Consider the following 19,344-nt stretch of genomic DNA (forward strand, 5'->3'; position numbering starts at 1 on the left):
TTAGCCTGGAGAAAAGGAGGCTGAGGGGAGACCTCATCGCTCTCCACAACTCCCTGAAAGGAGGCTGTAGTGAGGTGGGGGTCGGTCTCTTCTCCCGAGTAACTGGTGATAGGACGAGAGGAAATGGCCTCAAGTTGCACGAGGGGAGGTTTAGATTGGACATGAGGAAAAATGTCTTTACTGAAAGAGTGGTTAAACATTGGAACAGGCTGCCCAGGGAAGTGGTTGAGTCACCATCCCTGGAAGTATTTAAAAGACACGTAGATGTGGCACTTAGGCAGATGGTTTAGTGGGCATGGTGGTGTGGGGTTGACGGTTGGACTCGATGACCTTAGAGGTCTTTTCCAACCTTAATGATTCTATGATTCTATGGAATTCTTTTCTTAGCTGTTACGTGAACATTTACAGAAAATGCATGAACATCTCTTTTTTTTCTCTACCCAAGTAAATGGCCAAATGTGGAAGAATTCCTATGAAGACTGCAACGTATGGTCATGATGTTACCTTTTCTAAGGTAACCATTGGGTTACCTTTATTTAAACTTCAAGCTCTTCTTTTAAAGTATATTCAAATGCTTCCAAAGCTACCATATACAAAAACAAACACTGAGGAGAAGGGTTTTCTTACCCTGAGAGAAAATTATTCTGAGATGTTTTTTAAGGAATATATGTTTTGGAAAAATTTTGACACTTTCCAGATTTCTGCCCCAGCCTGAATGATTTTGGAAAGTAAATCTTCAACTTGTATGATTAAAATATGTCAGAGGTGTAAACCATTGGCGATCAGGTTTTAAATAGGATGCATTTGGCAACTTCAAAAAGAGTGCTAGCCACTTACAGGAGGACAACCAAGAGAGAAGGTCATATACACTAACACGAGAGGAATGAGTTCTTGCATTAACGTTTTTCTCAAATAAAAGGTGCTAAAAATTGTTGACTTCTCCCTGTTCTCTTTTGGGTTTAGGTTATTCAACTTCTGAAAGCTGGGAAAGCAAAGGAAGTTTCTTACAATGCACTGGCTTCACATATTATTTCAGAAGATGGGGACAATCCAGAAGTTGGAGAATCTCGTGAAGTTTTTGATCTCCCTGTGGTAAAGGTGAGTGACTCATCCATGATACTGTCAAAGTACTGATGTGGATACTTCATTATTATAACAGAAAATATTCATGTTTGGATGATGACCAAATGAAGCATATCTTTAAAGATCTTTTATTCTTGTTATGCAAACTTTTATCCTGACTGATTGACTTCTTTTACAATTCTGTTCTCTTGTTCCTCTTGTTGCTCTGTATCTATCAGTGGTTTGGGTTTTTTTTTGTTTTCTGTTTTGTTTTGTTTTTTCCAGATTCCTCCTTCAGTCATCTGTGAGATGGTGTCCTATTAGCTGTACTTTAGAAATGTTTCTGATGGGAAGGTTCTTACAAGCTTCTGGCAATGGAAAACCTCAATATAGAACAAGTAGTAGACTGCTGAGGGTTTTTGTTTAAACACATACAATTGGCAAGGTGCAAAATGATTTCGTTGATTCTGCATATGTGTGCTACGCTAATTTTAAACAATAGGAACTTGTAGAAAAATAGATTTTTTTTCTCTTGATTTTAGTTTTTAATTATTTTTTTTCTTACTCATACTGGAATTAACGGTATTTTGTTACCATCTTGCAATACTGGGTTACTTTTACAGTGAAAGATTCTGGGCTTCAGGTTTGAAAATGTGAAATTGTCACTGCAAGTCATGAGAGTGATTAGAAGAAAAAACACTAGTATTTCACTGCCAGTACCTTTGGGTACATGATTTTGGGTTATTTTGTCCATATGGTTGCAGGTGGCAGTGGGGAATTTTGATAGCGTATGTCATGAGAGTTCACCTGACAGTGTAGAAGTATGAATTAATTCCAAAAAATAAAAGGTGCTTAGCTAGAGGCCTTATGGTTATAGTGGGTGGGCTGATTAATTTTTAGTTCCTTTTGGAAAAGTGTTCTGTGGCATAATTTTAATCTTATAAATAAGAAGATTGCTGCCATTCTCATGTGAAGGGAGGACATCAGCATCATAACAGCGCTTTCTGCTTTCTAACGCCATTTACTTAAATTATTTAATTTTCTTTATAACTGCTACTAGCTAAACTTTGCCAAACGAGAACAAGTCTTTCAGTAATGTCACTTAGTTTGACCTGAAAACATCACAACGTGATCTGTAATCAAGAAGATCAGACTAAGTGTTAAGGGAATGGAAGTCAGAGGCAAAGGTAGCTTGTTATTGAGAGAAAAGGCATAGAGGATAAGAAAGAGAAACTTGCGGGAGGAAAATCTCCCAATTTTTTTGCAGAGGATTGAGGAGTTACGAGTTGGATATTTTTAGTTCTTTTTTTGTATGCCTTTTTCTAAGGGAGAGAGAATAGCAAGAATTGGGACACCATATACATAGTTACCACAATATGTTTGTTTGTTTGTTTGTTTTTTGAGGAAAAGTAATTTCATACTGAATGTGCTAAAAAATATCCCTCTCTTTCCCCCTGCTTCCTTATATGCTGTATTGGGACTGCTGTCCTACATCTCTTCCCTTCTCCACCACCTCCCCCTCTCCCAGAGGGGGGAATACTGTCCCAGAATACTGTCAGTTAGGGGTCATCACCTGTGTGCTTAGCAGCCTTCATCGCTGTGTGTTTAGAAATTTCTTTCTATATAAGGTTATGGTTCCTGACTCCTTGGTGATGAGTGTAAGGTAGGGGATTTTTTTTGGAGCACGGAAAACTGAAAAAAGGGAGAGGATGAATAAATACTGTAAATGGTTTTCTTGGCACAATAGAAGGACAAGAGAAGGGGGTCTTGTTCCCATATTGCTGCACAACCTTTGAGCAATCTTTATATTAACTCTTACGAATAAATCAGAACAGTCTTTTTTGTAAAGGCCTAAGTACAATGTCTGTGAAACACTTAGACTTTCAAAGCTTGGAGATGTGTATTGAAACTAGCTGTAGTATGAACTTGGAAGGTAATTCACATTTCACACATGCAGACCAAGGTTTTTAATGTTTTGTGGTTTTTATTTTTCAGCCTTCCTGGGTGATCTTGTCTGTTCGCTGTGGAGCTCTTCTGCCGTATCCTTTAAGTTCAAATTTGAATCAATTTTATAGGAAACATGTTAAAATGGATACCATTAAGGGATTAAAGACTGCTTCAAGTATGTACAGCTTAATTTTTTAAAATGGTAGGATGTGTTTTGCTTGGCAGGGTTGCAGCATGCTTGGAGCTTCCTTGTCTTACTTCAGTTTTCCTGTCCCTCTGGCTGTTTTGGATGCTTAATAGGCACTTGCAAGAAAACTGTCATCAAATGGACTCAAAACATTTTAGCTGGAAGTTGATAATTAACTGTGAGGATCCAGGAAAAACGCTGGAGTGCAGTAAGCGGGCAAATGTTGGTTCAGAGTAGAATGGCCTATTCTGCCTTTTCTAGAAGCAGAATTAAGTAAGGGATAAATACACAATAACTCATATCAACACTGTATTATAAATACACTTTATTAACAGATAGTGCTAGTATTCCCATTTTTGGGATAGTCTGTCCTTGCCTTTGGTAGACCCTTGTTGTTCATGTTTGGCTAGATTTATGTTTCTGAACTTGTTTGGCACATATATTCTTGCATATGGATGGCATACTCCTTCCTCTTCTTGTCAGTTACTACTGTTTCATTTTTATTTATGTTCCCCTCAATTTTTTCTTTGGATCATAGGAATGGTGACAATGGCTATTATTATAGAAAAAAATTCATGCATCTTTTTCTCAGACCATTCACGGTAAAGATTCTGTATATGGAAAAGCTGAAGTAGAACAATACATTTCAGTACAGATACGAGCAGATGATTGCAACAAACAATGCCAGAACTAGGGAGGTATGCTGTCAGGCATGAGATCTCATTTTGGAATGAGGTTAGCAGGTGGTCATGTCTATAATGGAAAACAAGAGGTGGTAGATGCAAGAATCCAGGTGTTTGTATTAGGAATTCAGGTCTTAATGTGCTTCAGTGGTTCAGAATTCATGTTTTATACTCAGTATTTCAAGGTATGTGTCTTTGCATCCAGCTGTGTCTCGACTATTTTGGAAATAGCCTGTATATTCTCCACTGTCCCAAGAGAATTCAGCTCAGGTAGTGAGCTGTGGGAAGAGAGAGCAATGAATTCATCAGATAAAATGATATAGTGAAGTCTTTGCAGCTGTTTTGATCACGATAATCAACATGTCAGATAGGATTCAGCAGTTAGTGTGAAACACTTGCCATAGTCATAGATGGTCTTCTGACCTGAGCAGAAGAAGGTTTTCCATCAATGACTTGGCTTCCAAATGGAAAAAAATGTACGAAACATTACATGGCAAAACCCAAATTAGCAGAGCTACTCCTGTATTAAAAATAATTTGATTAGTGATGTAATCTAGGCTGGTGATTTTTGTGTTTTGCATCTGGAAATAATAAATGTGTTTATCATCCTTTCATCATCAGGATGGGAGCGCATGTTGCTTATGTCACACGTCTGTAAGCCTTCTCCCTGTTCCTGAGGACTGACTGGTTGAAAAAAATAATAAAATAGCTTGGAATTAGATACGTTTTCAGGCTTAAGTAATCTAGCACTGCATTATTAGTGGTGTTCTTTCCCATGGAGAAGTTGCACTATTAGAAAATTGGTCTTCCATCTTGTGCTGGTTTTGGCTGGGATAGTTAATTTTCTTCATAGTAGCTAGTCTGGGGCTGTGTTTTGGATTTGTGCTGAAAACAGTGTTGATAACACAGGACGTCTTAGCTACTGCTGAGCAGTGCTGACACAGAGTCAAGGCCTTTTCTGCTTCTTACCCCACCCCACCAGTGAGGAGGCTGGGGGGGCACAAGAAGCCGGGAGGGGACACAGCCGGGACAGCTGACCCCAACTGACCCAAGGGATATTCCACACCATATGACGTCATGCTCAGCATATAAAGATGGGGGAAGAAGAAGGAAGGGGGGGACGTTCGGAGTGATGGCGTTTGTCTTCCCAAGTCACCGTTACGCATGATGGAGCCCTGCTTTCCTGGGGATGGCTGAACACCTGCCTGCCCATGGGAAGGAGTGAATGAATTCCTTATTTTGCTTTGCTTGCGTGCACGGCTTTTGCTTTACCTATTAAACTGTCTTTAGCTCAACCCACGAGTTTTCTCACTTTTACCCTTCCGATTGTCTCCCCCATCCCACCAGGGGGGAGTGAGCGAGCGGCTGTGTGGGTCTTAGTTGCCGGCTGGGGTTAAACCACAACACGTCTGAAACCCGGGGTTTTTAAAAGGATGCTCTAAGAGCTGATGTTATTACATATCCAGAAGAGAAATAACAGATAAAACCATTGAGTGATGCAGTCCATAACCAAATTGTGGCAATAAATGTGTGAATGTAGCCCCGAATGGCTATTGCTCAGGAAGTCTTTATTGTGGGTATATAGGAATGGCCAAATGAAAAGACCAGGTCTCAGTAGTATCATATTCTTGGGTTGCATGGAAGAAGGAAGTTTTGTACCCCCGTCAGCAATAAATGTGTCCTTGGACCTTTGACTTTATTCTTTCTAGCACTTTTCTAAGCACGTGTCCTTAGAACCTGGTGGTTTTAGATTTTATTCTAAGCCTCATAGTGCTCACTAAAATGGGTTGTTAAGTCTTAACTTTGTTCTGTTTCAGTCTCTTTACGACTTCTAGTGCAGTGGCATCCAGCCTTTCATTAGGGTTTTAGGTACTACCATAATGAAAAAAACGTAGTTAATAGGAATAGCTTACTTTTTCCAGTTGATTGTTTTTGGACCCTGTTTAGGCAGAGGTTTGAGGTTCTGCATATTCATCTTTTGTTTATGTTTTGATTTGGAGATGTAATACTCAAAGTTGTCATTGAATGTACTGAAGAAGCAAGTCCTAGAAACATCTTTTGTCAGTTAGATACGTGGATCTAATAAGAGCCTTAAAGGTTTTATGTTTGCTTACCAATTCTGGTACTTATTTGATGGGCATTTGTTAAAGGTGAAGTTTAACGTAGAAAGATTTAATGCAATATAGAAGTGTAATAATTTTGCCTGTTTCTTATAAATACGCTTTAACATTCCCCTGTGAAAGTTTTTTTCATCAGGGGGAACTTCAGAAGGCAGAGTGTTCTCCTGTTCCCTGCCAACTGATGTTAGCGAAATCTGACTAACCTGCAGCTGAAGGGAAGTAACAGAAAAATGAATCTGGAAGCAGCCTTCCTGAAGAACGAAGTACAGTTTCATGTGTGAAAACCTCAGTTATAATGCCATAAAGAAGGCTGGTGATTTCTTTCTTCATTCTCTTGATAGCAGCAAAAGCAAGAATGAGAAAGGAATATTTTTCCATGGTCTTGTACAGATGAAAGAGGGTCAGAGCACTTCTGAACTTTGCTTGGAGGAAAAAAAAAAGTGAGTTTTGTTGCATTCCCTCTTTTTTGTTTTCCAGACCCACTGGGAACCTTATTGTTGTGCTGCTTGTAACTGTTTTAAGAGGGTCTATTTCACTCCTATTCTTCAGAGAGTGCAAGCTGCAGTCAAACTGATGGACCTCTTAAAAGTTAAATACCGAGCTGTTGTTGCTTTATGTGCTAGGAGCAGATCTTAAGGCAGGGAGTAGACAACTGTATACTTTTGAAAGATCCAGTACTGAATGTCTACCTTAGATGAGATACTGAGCAACACAGTGAAATTTAGGACATGCATCAGACTTGAACTTCTTGGAGTATTCTGGATAATGGCAGTAATCTAAAGTTTCAAAGTGCTCTGGGCTTTGTTGTCAGCTTGCTGTGTGTTGTCTCTTCTGGGTCTCAAAATTTAAGTACTGCTGGTGCATCTGTGAACAGCACAGGGAAAATAATTTTGTTTTATTACAAAAATCTCAGCGTGTGCTTGTTAACACAATGCACATCTGTTTCTGTAGTCCTTTTTTTCCAACAAGGTGTGCACGTATCTTAAACACAAAAGCATATGGAAGTGTAGAAAAGGGAGGGAAGTTACAGAAATCAGCTGGTCCGTCTGTCTTTCCCAGGTCACTTCTGTCAAACTGTTCTCTCCTGTTTCAGAAAGCCCCTCCTGTAGTGGAGATTTCATAGTCTCTCTAGTCACCTTACAGTGCCTCACTATTGTGTTGCTAGAGTCTAAACCCGTTTTGATTTATCTGAGCCACTCTGAACAGGGAGAACAAATTAAAGGCTGCCATATGAAAAGAGAAGTAAAGGGTTTGAAGATGTGTTGTCTTAGCTTCTTAAACACATCAATTGTGGTCTTTCAGTTTCCTCTTGTAAGTCATATTTACTAGGTCTGTAAAAATTCTCACTGCTCTTTTTTGCATACCGTTTCATTTATCTCTCTCTTTGACGCATCTGAAAACAAATACGCATTGCTACCAGAGATCTTGTTGAATTTTGAAAGCATGGTGGAAAAACTTCATGTTAGTTTCAGGCTGTGTTCCTGTTTTTACATCCCAGTGTGATGTTTTCTCAGTTTGTGTTTCACAGTAGCTCCTAGATTCCATGCCCCCCGCCCCACATCTGTTGCCTAGCCAACTTCCAATGCAGTGTTATACCTCAGTAGGAAAAAATCAGCTGCAGAAGATTTCATACTTGCTTATACTGACTTGCCTACTACTGTTTGCAGATAATTTGTGTAATACTTTGTTTGGTTTGTTGTTTTTCTTGATATATAAGCTTGTCCGTTGATACGTTTGTTGTTCAGTGCCTTTTGTGGACCTAATAACCATGCTGTATGCTGGGAAATGGTTTCTACTTTTCCAGTCTTTGCGAAATTGCAAAGGGCAGGTTTCCAAAAGATGTCTTCAATGAAAAATTTTACCATTTGGTTACCAAACTTTGCCATTTTTGAAACCTCTGGCTTCTGTATTACTTTCTAACCTGTTTGTTTGTTTGTTTGTTTAAGACAGTGCTTTTATTTATTGCTGGTTTTAAACGAAGTCATCCACCAGATTGCCATCTTCTTTAATAAGCGTACAGAAAAGGCACTGTGACTTTCTACAGGTGTCTGCTATTAGCTTTTATTTTAGAAAAACACACTTTTCTTGGTCTGACTTGTTTTATCAAATTTCTTGTGCATCATATTCTCTTTATATTGTCTGTTGCTGACTGTAGCAAAAGTTTCTTGTTCAGAGTCTTCTCTATTTTTAAACATGGAAGATAAGCACTTGATAATGAAAGGAAGCTCTTGGTGATGACTCCTATAAGCTAAACTTCCTGTGTTTAGCATCCTGAGATGGGCTGAGGGCGATGTTCTGGGAAGAGGCAGGTTTGCAATGTTACCGAAATTGGTCATAATATTAGAGGTGTCCTGATCCAGTTTGCATCTCATTTTTTTCCTGACGCATACAACTTTAATTGGAAACAAACAACATGCTTTTAAAGATAGAAGTTTTTGGATGGTCAAATACTTGATAATATCTGAGAAGTACTATGCATACTATTTAATTTCCTTCTAATGTCCCTCAGGAAACTCTCATTCAGATTATTTTGCATCCTTGACACCTGCTTTCCAGTGTAAATGGCTTTTCTCCAGAATCATGTCAGATCTTTTTTGGAGTCACTGCCTGTCTCTCTCAGGTAAGAAGTGAGCCATATTTCAGTCTATTCTATATATTCATATATACAATATGTGTGCGATGCTTTGTTTTTTTGAGGAGAGATACCAGTTTTTCTGTTGTACTATGACTTTTTTTCTGTATGTTAGGTGAATTATCACCTAAAACAGTTTTTCACTGAAAATGAGGGCATGATAATTTCAAACTGTGAACATTCAGTCGTTTATCTTGTATTCAACAGTATGGTGATTCTAAAATGCAGAGTACACTAGACTATAAAGCCTTTGCTCCTATTCTTCTATTTCTGCGTTAACACAATATTCAGTCAACATGTTTCACCTACTTAAGCACTGAAACCCTAACAAGGGTGCCAGTGAGTAGAGTAAGTGGAAAGGTGGTGCTTCAGTGGCTTGTGTTCATAGCCAGCTGTATAGGTCTGTGAGTAGCCTACTGGTGACCATTGTGTGGGTGCAGACAGACAGGATAAGGCCCTAGGTGCTAATGGAATATATGCATCCATGTACTTCAGACTTCTTAACAAATTATTCCTGTAATAGTGTCACTAACTCTGAATGATAACGGATTAAATACATGTGGCTTTCTTGGCAGGGGAGGGGGACGTTGCTGTGACATAAATTGTTAGAAATAAACACTTCATGTGTTTACACAGGCTGTTAATTCGGTCTACTTGTTAAAATTCTGTTTAATTAATTTAAACAGGTTGTCTAAGATAAAAAATTCTTGTTTGCTTGATCACTAACTTTTTTCTCTTGTGGAAGGTGATATATTAGTGTTGAGTTTTACAGGAGTGAAGAATGTTTTCTTTTTCTCTGTGCGGGTTAAAAACGATTGTTTAATGTCTTTTCTTGTTGCGTCTCTTTGTCGCCCTTTTTTCTCCATAACTTTCATGCTAATTTGGTATTTAAAAGTGATAGGTAATACATTAGCCAGACTTGTAAGTGGTATGTCATGGATTGTACTAAAATTCTTCAAGCAGAAGGCAGCTGGTTGCATAGAACTAAAAGGCTTATTTACCTTCCTTTTAGGTTTCATCTGAAGACCGAAGTACGCTGTGGGCTTTGATTACTTTTTATGGAGGGAATTGCCAGCTGAGCCTCAATAATAAGTGTACTCATTTGATTGTGCCTGAGCCAAAGGGGGTAAGAGTTTATTACATGTACAATTCTTCTTGTAGCTCTCATTTGCTTTTGAATAATCAAAAATTTTCCATCTCCCTGAAATTAGGATTCTTAAGAGTGTTCGTTAGTCTTGAACAGCTAAATTCAACACAATTATGCATTGCAGCTTTTCAGTTTGTATTTATTTTCTGCATGGCTTTAAGCCTGATTACTTCAAAAGATATCTAATTTCATATTGGTATTTGTATTTCTGGTTGAATAAAACATTTTATTCTTTATTATGTTTGTCTTAACCTAATTTTAACATGTCATAATCATTAGTGATTGTGATTTGTAAATCTGTAGATACAGAATCAGTGAAGAAAAATGAAGGACAAAATTGAAAAATTGCGTAAAATGCCCTTTGATGTTATGAGGGAGAGAGGAGTAAAGAGAGCAGAAGGAGGAACAGGTTATTTTCTTTTTTGTCGTTTTTTTCTTACAAAAAAGAGAACTCTCAAAATCCCTCAAGTCATTCCTCTTAAGGAGATGGTAGGATAAAGAGTGCACAGCATTCCTGTCCAACTGCTGATAAAGTAGTCATACTTCAAATCACTACCATCATAGAATCATAGAATATCTCAAGTTGGAAGGGGTCCATAAGGATCATCGAGTCCAATTCCCTGCTCCTCACAGAACTGCCTAAACCTAAACCTAAACCATATGACTAAGAGCATCGTCCAGACGCTCCTTGAACTCTGACAGGCTTGGTGCCGTGACCGCTTCCCTGGGGAGCCTGTTCCAGTGACCAACCACCCTCTCAGTGAAGAACCTTTTCCGAATGTCCAGTCTGAACTTCCCTTGACGCAGCTTCATTCCATTTCCTTGTGTCCTATCACCGGCCACCAGGGAGAGATCAGCACCTCCCCCTCCACTGCCCCCCTTGAAGACTGCAATGAGGTCACCCCTCAGCCTCCTCTTCCCCAAGCTGAACAAGCCAAGTGACCTCAGCCGCTCCTCACGAGTCTTACCGAGACCTTTCACCATTTTGGTCGCCCTCCTCTGGACACACTCTGATAGTTTGATGTCCTTCTTATATAAATTGAGGTGCCCAAAACTGCACACAGTACTCGAAGTGGGGCTGCACCAGTGCAGTGCAGAGTGGGACAGTCACCTCCCTCGACCGGCTAGCTATGCTGTGCTTGATGGACCCCAGGACATGGTTGTCCCTTTTGGCTGCCAGGGCACTGTTGACTCATATTCAACTTGCCATCAACCCATACCCCCAGATTTCTTTCCGTGGGGCTGCTCTCCAGCCTCTCGTCCCCCAGTTTGTATGTATACCCAGGATCACCCTGTCCCGGGCGCAGAATTGGGCACTTGCTCTTGTTAAATTTCATATGGTTGGTGATTGCTCAGCTCTCTAGTCTATCCAAATCTCTCTGTAAGGCCTCTCTACCCTCGAGGGAGTCCACAGCTCCTCCTAGTTTAGTATCATCATTTGACTTCCTAGTCCTGTGTAGGAAGTCAAATGCTGCTGTCTTTATGCAAATGCAGAAACTGAATCAGAAAGATGAGGTAACTGGCTAAAGGCAGCACTGAGCACATCCGAATAGCCTTCTCTACGATAATGCTAGTAATGCTTTGGTTATAATAGTTCACTGAAATTGCATGAAGTGTTTAGGTACTCCTCTTCCTGAAGAAGAAATACATTTGTAATTGATTTAGTGTGTTCAGAAACGGAAAATACTTAAAACAAATTGAAGCTCACTTAAAAATGATTGCTTGGATGCTTTTAGTTGATGTGGTGGATGGAGCAAGTTTTTGGTTTTATTTTTGTGTGTTTTATTTTTTGTCCTTTAATAACATGAGCACATTTCCATCACCATTTGTTTTTTTTTTTAATTTCCAATCAGTGGGAAGGGTCACGCAGATTAGTTATTTGAATGTAACTCTAAGATCAGGTTCTATACACTACCTCCTTACGTAAATCTGTAAAACTTTGTCAAGTTTATAATGTTGTTTTATACGAATTGAGTATATTATTGTCCCACCAATGACCCTTTTAATATTTTGGAGTTAATGTAAACTATCTAATACTAAGATAGAGAAGAACATGTGGCTAGTAGGATGACAATAAACTTATGTGTGCAATACATAGGAAAGTGCTTTAGAATAAAACGTGGGCTGGCATCGGGAGAAGAGAAAGTGTGGACATGGCAAATGCTTGCTTTTTCTTCCCTGTTTCATTTAAAACTATAAGAACCTTTGTAGGGCTGGGTTTTTTTTTGGGGGGGGATGTTGTTTTTTTGTTTTTGGTTTTTTTTTAAAATGCATGATCTTTCTTCTGTGAAAGAGTTAGAGTGTACCGAACACCACCCTAGTTTTGTCCTCCATCACAACAAAATGTAATGCTTGGAGGAAGAGCTTCGCTACCTAAAATGGTGTTTTTGAGAGGTAGTGATATACATTTAAGAAATCTTGCATTAAATCATAAGCTTTTTAGAGCAAAGGATGTTGTCTTGAGCTTGCCAGTCAAGAAACTGAAAAAAACACATTAGCATTTCTTGTTTAATTTACATAATCATTGAATGGGAACAATTTTATAGGATGATTACTTAAAATGCTTCTAGTCCTGCTGCTCTGACATACTACTACAAGGGAATCTGCAACAGTTTGTAATGAGAACAGTTTTGACACTAGTGAAAACTTAAATGATTGCTTTGACTAGACACAACATGAGAAAACAGGATTCTTAATTCTCACCACAAAGAAAGAATGAAAACTCATATCTGCAAATAAACTTGGTTAAATCTGTAATCTCTTTATTGTGTATGAACGACAGTTTCATTGTAGGAAATAACTCTAGAGAATCATTAAATTAAATTAATTTCCTCTGAATGTGCTGGTTATTAATTTATATTGTTTGGCATACAAAGAAAATCCCAGTTCAACCACTTTGCAATATTAGATTCTGAAGTTAGTTTCAAATCTTCCAAAGAAAGTTTTCTTTTTTTTCTCCCACTGTCTTGATATTTGTGAGGGGTTTCCATCAAAGAGGATGTTTGAATAAATAGAGCACTGATCCTGTGTCTATTTCTATTTCTTGGGAAAGGAAACAGTGAAGTTTTACTATTTATATATATCTTCAAATGATGAAATGATAAGGCAGGAGGGAGGGATAAAGTTTTCTACTTTGTCAGTATTGTAACCTCTCATTGAAATGGATTTAGCTAATATTTGGACAGAAGTGTAACTTTCAAGTTGAGGGCAACATTACAGTTAGCAGCTTCTGAGAAGGTGCTGGGAAATATCCGACTGGTTTCTGATTTGTATTCCCGCTGAAACGCATTTTTTTCAGTGATCACCTTGTCTCTACTTTATTGTGAAATTCTGATTTTTCCCTAAAGGCTTTTTCATGGTGTTTTTTTTGTTTGTTTTTTGCTTTGTTTAGTGGAGAAAATGTAAGTATAAACTGTATTTAGACTCACCTTAATGTCCACCTAAAAATCAGCTGCATCTTAGTATTGACTGTGATGTTCCTAGCTGCTGGAGTTCTGAAGGCTTTTTCAGAAGCAAATATCACGATTTTCAAATCCTTTGGTGATTGGGTTTGAGAAGAATTTGGGTAGTGGTGTTCTTGCAAGTGAAGACTTAATCTTCTGCAGTTGTGCTTTCTGAGTCCTTTATATTATAAATGTGGATGGAGGTTTTTGTTTTAATCTCTTGGAACTTGTTACGCACAGCAGTGTAGTTTGTCCTGTTGGTTCTGGGAGAGATCACTTTCTGTTGTTGGACAGCCTCTTGTGATCTGCCTCTCCATGCTCTAGCCCTGCCCTCAAAAAAAGTTATTTGGGATTTTTTGTCTTTAAATAAAATATCTTCTTTTTTTTTTTTTTTTCCAGGAAAAATATGAATGTGCTTGTAAACGGGACAGCATTAAAATTGTGACACCGGACTGGGTACTGGATTCTGTAGCTGATAAGACTAAAAAAGAAGAGACTCCTTATCATCCTCGTTTAATTATATACGAGGAGGAGGAGGAAGAGGAGGAGGAGGAAGAGGAGGAGGAAGAAGAAAATGAAGAACAAGATTCTCAAAATGAAGCTAGTACTGATGAAAAATTATCAAGCCCAGCATCTTCTCGAGAAGGCTCACCTTTGGGTGATCAAGTTTTTTCACCAAAATCTACTACTGCTGATAAGGCAAAAGGGGAACTGATGTTTGATGATTCTTCAGATTCCTCTCCAGAAAAGCAAGAAAGGAATTTGAATTGGACACCAGCTGAAGTCCCACAGGCATCTGCAGCAAAGCGCAGGTTGCCTCAAGGGAAAGACTCTGGGTTAATTAATTTATGTGCCAATGTCCCACCAGTGCCAGGTAATATTTTGCCTCCGGATATGAGAGGCAATCTAATGGCTTCAGTACAAGGTGCCCAAAGTTCTGATCGACAGGAAATGATGGCTACGTGGAGTCCAGCCGTGCGGACATTAAGGAATATTACTAATAGTGCTGATATTCAGCAGATTAATAGACCATCAAATGTAGCACATGTAAGTGTTGGATTTTTAATTTATAAGATATTGGACTTTTTATTAGGAACTGTCGTATACAAGAACTTCAGTTTCCTTTTATTGCTCTTTAAATGTACAAAGGATTAAAAGTTCTCCGTATTACTTAGAAGTTGTGGCCAAATTAGTAACCTCCCCATAATAAGTTAACTTCATTCCTAGCAGGTTCACAGAAGTAAGAATGCATTTGGAAAAAATGTTTGGAAGAGTAAGGCTGTGTTTAACTATAGCATGGTTTAGAGTTTCAGTATTGATTTCTTGGTAAGAGCAAAGAAAAAAAATAATTCATTAATTTAAAATTATTTGGCTAGTTCAGGAAACCTGATTTCATACCTTTCAAGCTTTCTATTCAGTGCAAGGAGTTACTTGTGCTATAAACACATAAAACTGTGAAATTGATTGTTCTCACGGTAGGTTCAGTTCTATACTGTGTTGTTCTGCTGGGCATCATTAAGTTGTTATATAGGATAGTCAGGATTATGATGCAGAAGTCCTAACTTAAAAGTTCTTATGCCACTCGTAAAGTTGAAATAATTGCAGCTTTTGTACTGAATTTATTTTTGGAAGAAAATAAAAAGCGAGTGAGCATGCACTGAAGTAACTTGCAGCATTGAAATTCTAAGATGTTCATGGGAAGGGAACGTGAGAAAAGTAGGTGCTGGTAAATGGTAGACATATCTTTTACTTAAATAATTGTACTGGTGCATTTATTTGGATGTTCATCTGAAGGTAAAACTTTGAAAGGTGCCTGAATAATCCAGACACTTACAGCTAGTACTTAAACACAAAAAGTGTAGTCACTCAGAAATGTTGGTTCTTTGTTGTCTATATGACTTCCGAATATGAAACAGAAATGCAGGCTTCCTTTTAGAACTGAGTCTTAGATTCTTCTTCTCGGTGCCTTGAGTTGTTTAAGGACTGAGACTTCTGGGTAAGGACTGAGCAGAACCGGCAAAGTCCTGGTCGGTTGGCCAGTGCTGGTACGCTGGCTGATGCTTTCACGTCTGAACACCGCATCTATAACCCAGCCGTTGTACTATCAAATACTCTTTAGTGGTGTCCCTGTGGAAGTATTTTTCTGTAAATATTTAGAGAGCTACAGGGCAGTTGATAGTATCGTGCTTCGGCTAGACTTTGTTCTCCAACAGTCTGTTAGACTAGGGACTTGGCTATGGTGTGCAAGGACTGTTCTCAAGTACCATATCAGGCTGCTGTGTAGGTTGCTGTGCTAGCGCCAGCACATGGAGAAAAAGCTTTGCATCTTAGAATTGTGAAATCTGCTTCCTAGAGGGAGGAATACCAAGTTTACGTTTTCCCTTATAACTTCCCTCTGGCTAGGTTAAATTGTACTTTGTATCCTGCTTGGGTACCAGTCTTGGGTGGATTCCATATCTTGGTGTGCAGTCTTGGAAAGTTAATGTTTAATTTGAACCTCAGATTTCTGCTGAACAGCAAGATCTGTAATAATACGGTGTTTTGCAGATACAAAGTTACTTTCTGAATATAGCCCTAGGATACTTTTGAAAGTTTTATCCCTTTATTTTGAAATATGTGTCCTGAAGCTTCTGTAATTTTGACTTTTGGGACTTTTTGTGGAGAGCGGCATGAAGATCTGTCCTCATACTGAGCCACGGAAACATTCTTTTCGTGTATGTTATTTTTAGTTGTTGAATGTTTATACTGTGGTGCTGTCTAGACATTAGTGATGGGTGATGCACTGATAATCGTGGTGGTAAATGTATGCTATACCAACAACACCAAAATTACTTAGATGAAACCTGAGATGTTTTGACGTGCATTGTAAAAAACACTTGAGCCACCTCTGATGAAGAGTTGATGGACGTCTCATTGAGAGGATACAGTTAATTGGCTTTGTGTTTTAGTGATGTGCTTTGATTCCTCTCTCTCGCACACACACATCACTGAAGTTTACACTGTATGTGATGAAATAGCGTGGGTGAAGGAAATGAGCTTTGCAGGATTCACCAAAGCTGGTTGAATGTTTAAAAGACTTTATGAATGGCGAGTCTAGAGTTGCCTGTTGCTCCTTCTAATTTTTAATAGGTAGTTTATATTAAAATATTTTATAAATATGTAGAACTCAATCTATTAGGAATTTGCCTAATTGTCCCTTTTCTGATGCTTTAAAAACTCACTTGCCAACTTGTGTCTGCTTAGTGTGAAATGATTTTTCCCTTAACAGTGACCTATACATCTAAAAATGAAATTAAACTCCAGATTACTTCAGCACTCTGTATAAATCTAAAATCTATTATTCTTAAGTATGGGTTGGTTAGTGCTCAGTAGATCAATGTTTTTCTTTGTATTTTGGGATTCAGTTTAAACAACAGAGCTAAGTATTCCTGTATTGGTTCAAAAGAAAGTAAGGTTGTATTAAGTTCCCGTGTTTCCCATATTTCAAACAGTACTAATTAGTAGAGGCGTTATTAGCCATTTTTAAGTTAAAGAAAATAAGACTATGGAACTAAACTTTGAACTTAACGGACCAACAGGATTGTAAAGTGAATATTACAGTTGATTGAGTTGATCAGTGTAATTATTAATATAGTGTTAATAGTCATAATGCTATTGGAGATATCAGCAATAATACAGGGACAGGATTTAATCTTAAATTTTGCTAAAATGTGCATTGCCTTATATTAGGAGCCATGTGTAGCTCCACGCTTTTCTATGTGTAAGTCCTGTCTTTTCATTTTGCTATTAACAGTTAAAAGATTCTGGTTTAGCTCACAGTGTATTTAAGCATAGGGTTCTTTTCTTTTGAGAATTGTATTTTCCCAGTAGTTCTTTAAATATTTTTAAAACTGAATGACAACAAAAAGGTCATAAAACTAATCTTTGTTTTCTAGATATTACAATCACTTTCAGCACCTACAAAAAGTTTAGAACAACAAGTAAATCATAGCCAACAGGGACATCCAAATGCGGTGCTCTTTAGTCAAGTGAAACTAACACCAGAGACACATTTATTACAGCAGTCACATCAAGCACAGCAACAACAGCACCATCCTCTTTTACACCTTCAACCTCAACAACTTATGCAGCTACAACAGCAGCAGCAGCAACAACCCCAGATTTCCCAGCAGTCTTTCCAACAGCAACAGCCTCATCAGTTTTCACAACAGCAACAGCAAGTCCATCAGCAGCACCAGTTCGCACAACAGCAGCTTCAGTTTCCACAGCAGCAGTTACATGCGCAACAGCAGCTACACCGTCCTCAGCAACAGCTCCAATTCCAACAGCAGCATGCTTTGCAACAGCAACTTCATCAGCTGCAGCAGCAGCAGCTACAGCAGCAGCAATTGCAGCAGCTACAGCAACAGAATCTGCAACAACAACAGCTGCAACATCAGCAGCAGCAAATACAGCAGCAGCAGCAATTGCAGCAGCAGCACTTACAGCGGTTACACCAACAGCATCAGCAACAGCAAATGCAGAATCAGGCAACACAACACTTAACTCAGACATCTCAAGCACTACAGCATCAAGTTGCAGCCCAGCAGCCACAACACCACCAGCAGCAACAGCAACAACTGCAACAGCAGCCGCTCTTTGGACATGATCCAGCAGCGGAGAGTTAGTAATTATTGCCTTCTGATCCTGGAAAAAAGTCGCTAATGACGTGACGTACTGTGGGTTAAAATATCAAAAAATAATGCTGTGTTTACAGTATGGGATTGTAAGACTTAGAAACGCCATTCATGGCTTGGCACCTGTTTTACTAATTTTTAGGCAAACAGATTTAAATTGTAACTAAGGGTGATCCAGAAATCTGAAAAGCCTGAGAACACGGAGAGCTTTCTCTTTTCAAATACTGCCACTAGCATATAAATTATGCTATGAGAACAGTGTTAGTCTATGCATACCATAAATTTTTCTAATTTTTTTTCCTTTGGAAGAGGGGAAAGGGGAAGCTTTCAAAGAGGATAACAACTGGAAAGACAGCTTAAATTTTGGAAATACTAGTAAATTATGAGGATTCAGTATCAGATAGAAAGTTGTCATACCTTGCTTTGAATTCTGTCCATGCTAGGAGAACTGAAAGCTTTTTGATTGTTTTGACTCTTCATAGGTGATCTATATAAAAGAATAAGTTGTTGCCTTATGTTTTCCTTTTGGTGCTCCTTCCTTCTACCCCTTTAGCCCCTCTTCCTCCAGGAAAAAAACCACCCAGAACAAGAACAAACCCTGGGCTGAAGTGTGCCTTTAGATGTGGCTGTCAGCTTTGAAATTTTGGATCCTACTTTTTCCAAGAAAGATTTACTTCAAAATTGAATGAAGTTTATAACCTGGTAACAGGAAAGATTAGTGTAGCAAATATGTTCTGAGATGAACTCTTCAGACTTGTAAGTATTTAATTTTTTGTTCTTTTATGTGCCAAACTATTCCAGTTCCAGAAGAGTATTTCCTACTGGGCTGTGTCTTTGCAATTGCTGATTACCCAGAACAGATGTCTGACAAACAGCTGTTAGCGACCTGGAAACGGGTAAGATTCTGCTGTTTTTTTAAAAAACTATGATAACATAATGTCATAGTAACTAAATCCTGAAAGGAATGATTGGAAGTATTTCAGCACTGTTCACTTTTCTTTAGGCATCTTTTTGTGTAATGTTTGTGTTACAACCTAAAAACCATTATTCAACTGTAGCTGACCAGAAAAAAGTAATAAAAATGCTTTAGATGTGCAGCCTGGTTGAATTAGGTCTTTAGTCAGAACATTGGCTAAATAAGTTATAGCCTTAACTGTTTCCCGACTATTTATGCTTTTAATCAGGCAGCTGTAGTGCAGCAAATGTAATACTGCATTGCTCTCTATCTTTAACTTGATTGTATAAAAAGATTCTTTTTTTGCGTATAATTTTGGCATTTAGTAGCCTGTGAGGTATCCACCTGAGTGAATAAGATGGAGGAATAGAGTGTTTCTATTTTTTGCCAACTTCTATTTTTCAGAAAAATCTGATTGTATCCTTTCCTAAATGAGAGGACTTTGATGTTCTTCAGAAACTTCTGATGGATTTTATAGTTGAATTTTCCCTA

At 38.4% G+C, this 19,344-nt stretch overlaps 1 protein-coding gene across 1 annotated transcript in view; it reads left to right on the top strand.

Annotated features, from left to right (window-relative positions):
- Window positions 1-448: 448 nt before the first annotated feature.
- Window positions 449-19,344, top strand: part of PAXIP1 (PAX interacting (with transcription-activation domain) protein 1) — a 32,925-nt gene continuing 14,029 nt past the window's right edge. The window contains exons 1-8 of the mRNA XM_009322504.1: window positions 449-514; window positions 964-1,098; window positions 3,058-3,101; window positions 8,556-8,619; window positions 9,644-9,757; window positions 13,621-14,268; window positions 17,157-17,883; window positions 18,699-18,793. Coding sequence (XP_009320779.1) covers window positions 449-514; window positions 964-1,098; window positions 3,058-3,101; window positions 8,556-8,619; window positions 9,644-9,757; window positions 13,621-14,268; window positions 17,157-17,883; window positions 18,699-18,793 — 1,893 coding nt within the window. The remainder of the gene's footprint in view (window positions 515-963; window positions 1,099-3,057; window positions 3,102-8,555; window positions 8,620-9,643; window positions 9,758-13,620; window positions 14,269-17,156; window positions 17,884-18,698; window positions 18,794-19,344) is intronic.

The sequence above is a fragment of the Pygoscelis adeliae genome, unplaced genomic scaffold (genome assembly GCF_000699105.1).
Source record: "Pygoscelis adeliae isolate BGI_AS28 unplaced genomic scaffold, ASM69910v1 Scaffold123, whole genome shotgun sequence".
NCBI lineage: Eukaryota > Metazoa > Chordata > Aves > Sphenisciformes > Spheniscidae > Pygoscelis > Pygoscelis adeliae.